Source organism: Dermacentor andersoni, chromosome 6 (genome assembly GCF_023375885.2).
Source record: "Dermacentor andersoni chromosome 6, qqDerAnde1_hic_scaffold, whole genome shotgun sequence".
Taxonomy (NCBI): domain Eukaryota; kingdom Metazoa; phylum Arthropoda; class Arachnida; order Ixodida; family Ixodidae; genus Dermacentor; species Dermacentor andersoni.
Window position 1 is genome coordinate 105,686,683 of NC_092819.1, and position 10,973 is coordinate 105,697,655.

A 10,973-nucleotide genomic window follows, 5' to 3' on the forward strand; every position below is an offset into this window, starting at 1 on the left:
GTCGGGCAAGATGGGTCGAAGTGACGCAAGAGCGGTGCTGACGTTAGTATAAACTTCAATTGAGAGCATGATGCGTCACACTCTGGTGTCCAATTGAAGGATGCATTTTGTCGCAAAATACTTGTCAACGGGTAAACGCTGTCGGCAAACCTGGGAAGAAAACGACGAAAATATGAACATAGGCCAATGAATGAGCGAAGTTCTCGTGCTGATTGTGGTGGCTTGAAGGAGCTCACTGCTTCAATCTTACGAGGATCGGGTCTGACGCCATCCTTGTCAACTAAGTGTCACAGGACCAGTGTTTGACTTTCGCCAAAGTGACATTTTTTTGAGTTTAGAAGCAGTCCAGCTTTCTCGATGCAGTCGAGAACAAGGCTTAGGCGTTGATTATGTTCTTCAAACGTGCGGCCAAAGATTACAACATCATCGAGGTAACACATGCATATCCCCCACTTTAGACCACGTAGTACTGTGTCCATGGATCTTTCAAAGGTGGCAGGAGCATTGCAAATGCCAAAAGACATAACATTAAATTCGAATAGGTCATCTGGAGTCACGAACGCAGTCTTTTCCTTGTCGGCAGGGTCCATAGGTATTTGCCAATACCCCGATCGCAAATCAAGTGTTGAGAAGTAAGAAGCAGCGTGTAAGCAATCAATGACGTCATCTATTCGCGGTAGTGGATAGACATCCTTCTTCGTCACTGCGTTTAGATGTCTGTAATCCACGCAGAATCTCCAGGACCCATCTTTTTTTCGGACCAGGATTACTGGGGCTGCCCATGGACTAGACGACTCTTGGACGACACCTTTGTCCATCATCTCCTTGACTTGTTCTGCAATACCTTTTCGCTCGGAGGATGACACTCGGTAGGGCTTCTGGCGGATGGGGTGTGCGGAGGCGGTATCTAATCTGTGACGAGCGCGGGACGACGGTAAATGAAGGGGTCCATCTCCATGCGTGAAGTCGAATGCAGCCTCATGCCTGGCAAGGACATGTACCAGTGCTTGCCGTTCCGACGTACCGAGAGCCTTGCTCATCATGCCAAGCATTAGCTCTTCAAAATGGCCATTATCGCAAGGACAGCAAGCTGTAGAGACGTCCGTAGTTAGGGCCGCCATTGAGTTACATGCGACTTCATTGAAGAGAGCGATTTTCATACCGCGAGGAAAGACAACCGGCGTGGCGGAACAGTTCAGCGCCCACAATGTGCCGACTCCTTTCGTCATGCACACGACAGAGCAGGGCACAAGTACATCTTTTTTTGCGCAGTTTATGCGGAGAGGCCTAACTGCAAGGTCAACACAATCAGCGTCAACAGTAGTTGCAGAAGCACGAACGGGCGTCAGGCACCACGATGGTGCAATCACTTCATCAAGAACACTGAGTGTGTCTGTGTCCCTGTCTTCGCCACGCGAGCTTTGTTCGGAATCTGCTTATATAATTAACTTGTTCAGTGGTATTTCACCACAACCACAGTCCACGGAAGCGCCGCACTGTTCAAGAAAATCAAAACCAAGAATAACATCGCGCGAACAACGAGCAAGAACAAGGAATTCCGACACAAATCTTTCCCAGCCAGCAAAACACTCACAGCACAAACACCAAGGGGATGAAGCCACTCGCCGCCCACTCCACGAAAGGTAATACCGTCGTTCCAAGAAAACATATCTTTGTGGCCTAGACGGTTTTTGAAAGCGAGGCTCATCACAGACCCAGTCGCCCCAGTATCAACTAACGCCATGGTCGGTATTTAGTCAATCGAGGCATTCACTTTGTTTTTGAGCATCACAACAGGCAGAGGCATTTCTGGCAAAGACCATCCGGCGACCTCAACTCCACTCGCCGCGGATGCTAGCTTCCCGACGGCGGTGACGAATAACGGCGCCGAGGAGACGGAGAGCGACGGGGACTATTATTTGGTGGCGTCAAACTCCGCTCAGAACTTGGCGAATCGCTGCGTCTGGTCTCTTGTGGGAAGTGGTCCATCGGAAGGAAATCGGTCGTCTGCAAGTCATATGAAGTACGGGTTCTGGGTGGCGAGAACATCGGTAGTGTCCTTCGTGATTGACGGCCTTGGCGACAATACCGTGCTATATCGCCTGTGGAACCGCAGTTGTAGCACACGGGAGGGTCGCGGTTCACAGCATCTTCTCGAAACGGATGCTAGGCTGCTGCGGGCGGCGAGAAGGTTCGTTGTCATGTGGATAACGTGTCTCTGCGCCTCACTGAAATCCGTTATATCGCTCATAAGTCACGTCGTGGTAGTAGGGTCGGTGCTCTTCTTGTCGCGGCCTGACAGAAGTCACAGGGCCTCGGGGGTAAAAACGCGGCTGCTTTCGTTGTGGCCAAGCGTCATAAGTAGCGCCTCTGTCGTAGAGACGTCGCTGCTGTCGGGGTGCGAGAAGGATGCCACGTTTGGCTCAAAATCTGGTGGTAGGCGGAAGCTATGAGTGCCTGAGTGTGTCACTTGCGCGTGCAGGCTGAGCTCTTCCCGAACTATTTGTCGGATCGTTGAGGCAAGATCGAGGGGCTGGTTGCTGTGCACGCTTGCAACTGTCGTCACATTGGTTAGCCTGCCAAACTTCGGCGTGATGCGCCTCGTTTTCAGCTGCTCGAAAGTACGACAGTGCCGAATGATGTCAGTGACGGAAGCCAGGTTCTCTTTTGCGATGAGGAAATTATAAACGTCTTTGGCAATTCCTTTCAGGATGTGCCCGACTTTATCTTCCTCAGACATTCCAGAGCCCACCATCCTGCACAGTTTTATTACCGCCTCAATGTAGGTCGTGCAGGTTTCGCCTGACACTTGCGCACGTTGCAGTAGCGTCTGTTCTGCCCTTTTCTTTTTCGGCGCGGAGTCGCCGAATCACTCTTTGATTTCGGAAACAAATCTTCCCCATGTTGTGAACGTTTCCTCGTTATTGTCGAACCACAGCAACGCAGTGTCCGTTAGAAAGAACACGACGTTCGGAAGCTGAGCAGCGCTGTTCCACTTGTTAGCGGCACTCACCCGGTGATAATGGATGAGCCATTCCTCGACGTCTTCGTACGATCTTCCGGCGAAGGGCCGCGCATCTCTCAGTTGTAGAACGGAACATGTCGGCGCAGCTGTTGGAATGGGCCGTTGTTCGTCTGCGTCGTGGGACTTATTCAACTCCGGTAGATTCGGTGGGAGTCCAGCAATGTGACGGCTCCGTCGAAGAAGTTCTGGTTCAGAATCCGTCTTCGGTTGTCGATTACCCAGCACCTTCCACCACAACTGTTACGAAGCGGTGCGAAGAAATGGTTTTATTTTGCAGGTGACGGATGATGATCGTAGCGCGATAGTAGCGCAGCGCGGCCTCTCCAACTCTTCGTCCTCCTCGCCTTCTCGTCTTGCCTCTTGTCCGTGCCTTTCGTATCTGTTACAATATATATATATATATATATATATATATATATATATATATATATATCTTCGCATATCTATCATACTTCATTGTGCATACACATGTCATCAAGATTCTTCTGTCGCCACGCGGGCAACGGCTCCGTCTTCCTCACATACAGCTTGCACAGCCAATATACAGACGACGAAGTATTGCTCCTGTCATCCTCTCCACCACTGCTACACTAGTAACTCGGGCAAGCCTCGCGTCATTTAGGTTCCAACATTGCGTTTGAGTGAGTGAGTGAGTGAGTGAGTGAGTGAGTGAGTGAGTGAGTGAGTGAGTGAGTGAGTGAGTGAGTGAGTGAGTGAGTGAGTGAGTGAGTGAGTGAGTGAGTGAATAAACTTTTATTTGGTCCAGCAAAGCGCGATAAAACGCGCACCCGGCTAATCCCACGACGGGACTGACAGATCTAGTCTGCCGGCCCGATCGCGGGCGCGCTCGACGGCCAGGATTTGATCCTCAAAGACAGGACTTCGCAGGAGCGCGTCCCACTCTTCCTTGGTGAACTTCGGGCCCAGCTACCCGCACTCCCAGAGCATATGAGGCAACGTAGCTACCTCACCACAGGCCACGCAAGAACTATTTGGATAAATCTCTGGATATATGCTATTAAGGGACGCCGTTTGATCTGTTCTCCATTTTCTTGTAACTGGAACAGCAGTTATTAGGCAATGGTTAAAACGTAAATCTTATTTCATGAAAAAAACTAATCTCCTTTCTCATTAATAAAATGCATTTAAGTGACGTAAACTCTTTTATAGGATTTATGGCATGCATAGAGGCTGACGGAACTCACTCACCAAGTGCATAATCGATGTCGTATGGTATGACTCCTCCAGGCCACAGTTTCCTTGAGTAAGGTGTTGCAGTCCGCTGCGCAGATTCAATAGTTCCATGCGTTCCCATGGCCTCGAACAGCAAATTTATCTCCGGTGTCGAGGATCTCAACATAGGCGTTTAAATCAGCAAATTTCTCAGCGAAACAAATTTTGTATCTATGTAGCAATACGGAAAGTAGACCAAGTTAGTATACATAAACGGTACAAAGCATATACCAGCATCTCATTTGTATAGCGACTCACCTTTTTTTTTTTTACATCGAACCTGTCTATTGCTAGGGTCTCGGGATTTTTTGTGGCGTTGCGTCTACAGAGAACTATCATCATCAATAGCCCATACCCCAATTGGAATGACTCATAGCCCCTTAAGGCAGGCTACGACCACTCAACAAAATGAAGCGAGCAGCGTATATGTTCTTTGTAATCAAGCATACAACATACAGAACAGCTTATGGTTTTAAAATGGACATGGTCAAAACAACCATCCGAATCACATAATTGATACGGTACTCCTGCACTTACTTGCAATGCGAAGCCCGTGTCCGTATACATTTCCCGGCAAAAATTACCGTTGCGATGTCTGCCGCGTCGACGGCAGCTTGCTTGTACCATGCGAAACGGGGAGTGACGTAACCACACCTTCGTACATAAAAGAACCCGCCAAGCAAGTGATTTGTGTTGTCACAGTGCTACGGGAAGGCCACGTGTCGTGAAGACTCCTCAAGACCAGCGGGCATAGGAGGCACGGCGAATTTCTCTTCTCTCTGGTCCACTTTTTGTAGCTGCATGAAGTAGCGGCGCAAGCCAAGTCGCAGGCCGTCAAAACGTCTCGGGCTAATGATCAGGAAGGTTCGCCAAGTGAATTATTTCAGCCTATGTCGCAACTGGTAATCCTTGTACTTGTCCCTTACAGCTTCGCTGTTCAGCTACCTTCACAACGTGGATAGGAAAGCATTAGTTGTGTAAAATATGTTCATGTGTATTTTATGTCGCACCATGAATTAAACTAGGAGCAGCCAAGCTGTTGAAGGAATATTTAACGCACGTGAAATAATCAAGAAGAACGTTCTGGTACAGCTGCTTATTAATTGTCCTAAGAAATAGGCTCACGCCAGTCTCGTGGTGCCCTTCCATGACGATGTCTCCTTCAATGTCCCCAGGTTGCATCGCACGAACCCCTGCATGAAAAAAGCGTGTGAATATAAAATCGTGTTATGGCAACATAATTTCTATAATTTAAAACAAATCTTTCGCGATTAGCAAGCAACTTTTCATCAGAGAAAAAAAATCTATTTTGCTCGGACAAATAACTTTTTTTGGCGAAGACAGGCGCATCCTTTGCCTGCGCAAGTAAAAGTTACACCGTTAACTGCCTCGCATATCGACCGACTTCTTTGAGAAGCTTCCATATACAGCGTTTTAGACCATTATTCAGGTAAGCTTCCAGAACATATGTGTGTACTCCTTTCCGGCGCAGCTATATATGAATCGGATCCCGGCGTTTCTTCGTCTCTATTGATAAAAAACCATTCCAGGAAAAGAAACGAGACGTGCCTATGTCCATTAGAATTACGCATGCAAGACCTACTCTAGTATGTGTTTCAATAAATTGCGAAACAAGTGTCAAATCCACATGAATGACGATGAGGCGCGTTCGAACAAAGTGAAGTTCGTAACGTTCACCGCATGCGTTTTCCAGTAACGACTATTGTTGCATGAGCTGTAGTTGCGAGTAGACGGCAACTGATTTCAGTGAGTGACGTCGCTACACTTTCATGTGTAAAAGGAGAACACACCTACCAATTGATTTTATCTGTGTTGTGATAGCGCTATGGGAAGGTTCTCGTCGTTAGGACTGCCGTAGAGCAGCGTGAATACGACCAGGGGTGTCGGGAACAGGAACATCAATATGCACAAGAGCGTCGTGGTCAGGCTTGGCAGGATGCAGCGGTTACGGCCAAAAGCAAGCCACGCACGATTAGGATGCCTTCTACACTTTACCTTTTAGTTACGTACGCTACATTCAGTTGTATCGCTATCCATAATTTCATGTAATGCATCTCTCCATCGTTCAAGGCTATGCCACATTGGCCTATGGAATCATGTGATACCACAGCTTCGCTGGCAGACACCCTTCACATATGGGATTGGATCAGAGTTTTTCCGTTCTAAGCCGGTTCATTCCCATAATGAAAAATGAATAACTCAGTAGCAGTCACGAAATCCTGCATGTGCATCACTGATTAACTAAATTCGCACAGGAAGGAGAATCACCGATTCGGTACGCCTTGTGAACGCGATGTGGCCACGAAGCACCAAACCACCCCATGAGTAACAGGTGTGCTGCATCCTTTGGCAGTGGGTGCCGTCAACCACTTCAATTGGGTGTCGTCAAACCACTTCACGCTGCTTCCCCATCCTGATATGTCCTTGTTCCTATGGGTGGGCAGTGCAACCCGGACGAAAGACGAAAGTAAGTACACAATACGAGCTCGGACTAAAAAGTTGCTTATTTTTTCAACCAAGGGACTAAAATATGCAGAAAATGTAAACACGTGTGAAGTGACGCTTACAAGGGTGAAATCGGTGTTAGCCTATCTTACCATTAAAAAAATAAACCAGTGGTTAGTCTGCGATCGTATTGTGTACTTCCTTTCGTCTTTCGTCCGGGTTGGGCTGCCCACCCATAGGAATATGTTCAATCACCAACTCACCCAGCTCTCCGCGGTAATTCTGATATGTCCGATTGTCTTCGCTCTTTAAATCGACCTTAACAAGCCTTAGATTTTCCGCCCATCAGCACCACAACACACGTTTATATTATTGTCAATTGGAATCAATTATTCGTTTAATGCGATAGCAATTATATGCACACTCCAGGTGCATTTCCCTCGTCAGCGTGGCCGTGGTAATCCGTATAAAGTCCAAGTGCGCTAACATCGTGGCCTCGCGCGCTATACTGTGGGTGCGAGTGAAAGCATGCGAGGGTGACTCGAGGATCATGGCTCGATCTCGCGCGCGCAAGGGAGGAAACCAGTGAGAAAGGGCGGCGCTCCATCTTCGATCCCGCGATAGGCTTCGTGGACGTTGTTCTACTCCGACAGTGGCTGCATATGGCATGGCTGCGCGCTGCTGCGCAGGTCCTACCTTGAAATCGATCTGCGAGTGGTAGGAAGTCTAGGGCCAAGGACAGCTGATAGCTTCGTGTGCGCTGTTTTCTATAAGCTCATTTCGCGTTGAAGTGAGGTACAGCAGGATGTAGAACGCAATCCCACCGCGTTCTCCTGTGCCTAAAGCGTGTGCCGAGCTTCGTGTGCTCGCTATACTATTCGCTCGCTGCTGCTGGCGCCCTTCCTCACGCCAATGTTCGTGTTTGAGATTAGATGCGTTCATGTTTCCCTGTGCGCAAGTGACACCATGCTTGTTAATTAGTTAGTAAGCGAATATTTGAAGTTTATGCGGCCGATAGAACTACTATCCTAAATTCGTATAACTGTCTACTAATGTGTTATCGCAATCGGCGCCTCGCTTTTTGGGCGTGACTGTGACGTTTTTGAACCTCACGAGTGCTATACATCAATGGTTTCAACAAGAGGCGGGAGTTATTAGTGGCTAACTTTTCATAATGGTTGCTAGTCGAAAAAGAACTTACAAAGAAACTAAGTTCGTTGTAGTGCCATCAGAGTTGAAATAGCGTTAAGTCTGCAGCAGTCCGCAAAAAAAAAAGTGGATCGTTGAAACGTGGTTCAACAATGGCATGGCGAGTAGTTCGTGTTTACGCGGCTAGTCCTGACGATGCGCTGTTCTGGTGTGATGAACGCCTTTTTGCGAGACTGAGACCAGCGTAGAAAGCAAAGGCAAGTAATTTGCACGCGAGAGGCTTCCGCGGGGAAGGGTCTGGCAGAGGGCAGCTCATTCTGGACTTTCGATGCCGAAGTGCTTGTGTTGCAATTACAATCAGAGTCTATGCACCGAAAGCCCCCTTTTTGTAAATGTATAGGATGTCGATGCTAACGTTAGCCAAGCTGTTAAAGAACACAAAGATTAAAAGATTACATTAGAAGATGCGATGTTAAGACCTACGACGTTCGGTCGTCGGACCTCTCAAAACCGAAGACCACAGGTCTTGTAATCGTAACTTGCATCGCAATATTTTAATCTTTCTTTTTGTTTGATCACCTTGGCTAATATTAGCTGGGAAACACGGTATGGCGTGCACTTGTCTCCCAAATTTTTGAACCCTTCGTCTAAAGCTACGCTTGGGCAGAAGGTCCGCCAGAACGACGGTGTGCAGTGCAAACGCGATAAGCAGTACCGCACTGCCGCGAAACTGCCTTTGAGTGGCTCAAAGATAGCTCATAACGAAAAGGAGAAGGATTTCCCGATTATTTCTGTTACCATGAGGAAGACACTTCAAAGTACCATACAGCACACGATGACGGTTGACTGTGGGGTCGCTCGTTATTCTCCATTGGATCTCAAATGAAATTCAGCCGACATGTGACCACCCGCCGCGGTGGCTTTCTGCGTGTGAAGTTCCAACGCATGCCACCTCGTGGTCATGGTGGTTGCATTCAAATTGAAGTAGAATGCAATCCCACCGTGTTCCCTAGTGCCTAAACCATGTACCCAGCTTCGGGTGCTTTCTTTAATGTGCCGCGTTGCTCATATCCCGCGTACCTCTCGACGATAAACGGGCTGATGTGCGCAAGGTCGTTAAGAGCGTTAATAAATTAAATAGCTATCCGAAAATTGCTATGCTAAAATACGTGCTAGAGGCCACAATTGAGCTATACCATCCCGCATTCCCTGAATATTACGCAAATCACGTTGCTTTTATTGCCAGAGGGTGCGTGCAAAACTTCGTAAAAATAATTTTTGTCGTAAATTCTGAAAAACTTTCAGTGCGCAACAAACATACACTTACTCCATTGCATCAAAGACGCTGAGAGAGTTAATACAACTATCAAAAAGTGAGGAAAGTCGACTGTATTACTGCACCACAGTTTTACCTGCGTGTATCTCGGAACGGGGCACTTCAGGAGCGGGAGCAGCTTCTGTCTTCCATGCCGTTGTAGCCAGTAGCACCAGAGCAACTTTTTTCACCGCTGACATACTCACGATGCTGGCCCTGTTCCGAGTAGGTTGTTCTGCGCGGTCAAGCAAGAATGTCACGGAAAGGCACTTTGCTGCAGAGACAGATATGTGATATTCACGAAGCAATTTCACTTATCATGAGCGAACAGAGCTTCTGCGATGCTCACCCCCCACCTGGCCAAGATCAGCAATGCCTGCAGCTGTATCAGCGAGTAGTCTAAAATCTCGCGTAGGCCAGCGAGGTGAAAATGCGACGCACCCGGTGGAGAGCGTGTTGCAGGGGCTGAGAGTGCTTTCCGCACATTTGGAAAATTCCCGCGTCAGTCATGGGCGCTATTGATTGCGAGCATTGGTCTCCTGCAGCAGACTTCCTGCGGAAATATTTCGAGGGCAGATTTTGCTATGAGCAATATTCCTGTAAACAATATATTTGGCCACATCTGCGCCACACCATTTCACAAACCGCTTGGTGGGAAAATATCCGCCAAGCGTGAAGAAGAGGGAGAGCACGTTCGACCGGGAGTCCCAGTCACATTGTAGCGGCTGCTTGGCGCGAATAAAACAAAAAGATGACGCTTTATTTCGCCCGTGGTTTTTCGGATGCCGTTCGCGATGGTGAGGTTATATTTCAAATGCTCTGTAAGTGTTTCCCCACTAATGATAAAAGAATTATTATAATTCTTGTGACATTATATTCTCGCGATCACTTCTTGCGTACTAAGTGTAGATTGTTCACGTCTAGCGCTTCCGCTGCGAGCGAGAAAGCAATATCGTGCTCTGTCGACCGCGAAATCGGCGCTCCGGTACAAGCGCTTGGCATGGCGTTGTAAGGCCCATCTGTTACTGCATCCCAGCTGGCCGGATACCCAACCACAAGTCAGAGACCTTTGCTCTCCCGCACTGTTGTTGTTGGCGTTTATGCAATTCACCTCCCGCATTTCCGCTCACTTCAACCCCTTCGGTTGGCCGTTGTGTAACTGACTATCTGCGTTGTCGTCGAGTGGTTAAATCCCAACTTGCTCACTACATTCGATGGTGTCTCTTTCTGACGCTTGCTCTGTCTTTTCAACGAAAAACATCCGGTCTTGTAGCCCGCTTTAGAGACTAACATTCGTGCCACTCAGCCAAACACGAGGCGAAGTACTATGGCTTGCTTATAGCGAAGGCATTTCAGACTACAGCTCGCTTAGGCGTCTCGAAGTAAATAAGCAGCTCGAAGTAGAGCGGCAGTTATATTCTCGTCTTCACGAGGAAATTGCTTTCACTGAGCGACATAGCGAAACAACAATGCTGCCGCTAATAGTAGCAAGTATTATAGTCAACTTTCACATTACGTCTTCATTGATTTTGCGGATGGTGGTTAAGCATGTCCACTCTGTTCGTTTTTATACAATTTGCAAGAAAATATATAGAAATTCAGAGACGGCTGGTAGGCCCCGAGTGTTTTTGTCACTGTTGTGGCAGTTTACCACGCAACAACACCGGGCACCTCCGCTATCCGACCGCTTAACACTCTCGAAAGAGCTGCGACGAGAGGAGCAACTTCGCATACATCACGGGAATCGCGTGTGTGTCACTGCGCCGGTGACCTGATACGTGGAGA

At 48.1% G+C, this 10,973-nt stretch overlaps 1 protein-coding gene across 2 annotated transcripts in view; it reads right to left on the bottom strand.

Annotated features, from left to right (window-relative positions):
• The window catches only part of LOC129382356 (astacin-like metalloprotease toxin 5), an 89,090-nt gene extending 79,693 nt beyond the window's left edge, over positions 1-9,397 (bottom strand). For both annotated transcript variants that reach the window (XR_011894965.1, XM_072288540.1), the window contains exons 1-2: positions 9,286-9,397; positions 4,235-5,451 (exon numbers count right to left, since the gene is read on the bottom strand). Coding sequence is in view for 1 of the 2 variants with exons in the window: in XM_072288540.1 (XP_072144641.1) it covers positions 4,235-4,385 (151 nt within the window). In the remaining variant the exon portion in view is untranslated. The remainder of the gene's footprint in view (positions 1-4,234; positions 5,452-9,285) is intronic.
• Between the last annotated feature and the right edge of the window lie 1,576 nt (positions 9,398-10,973).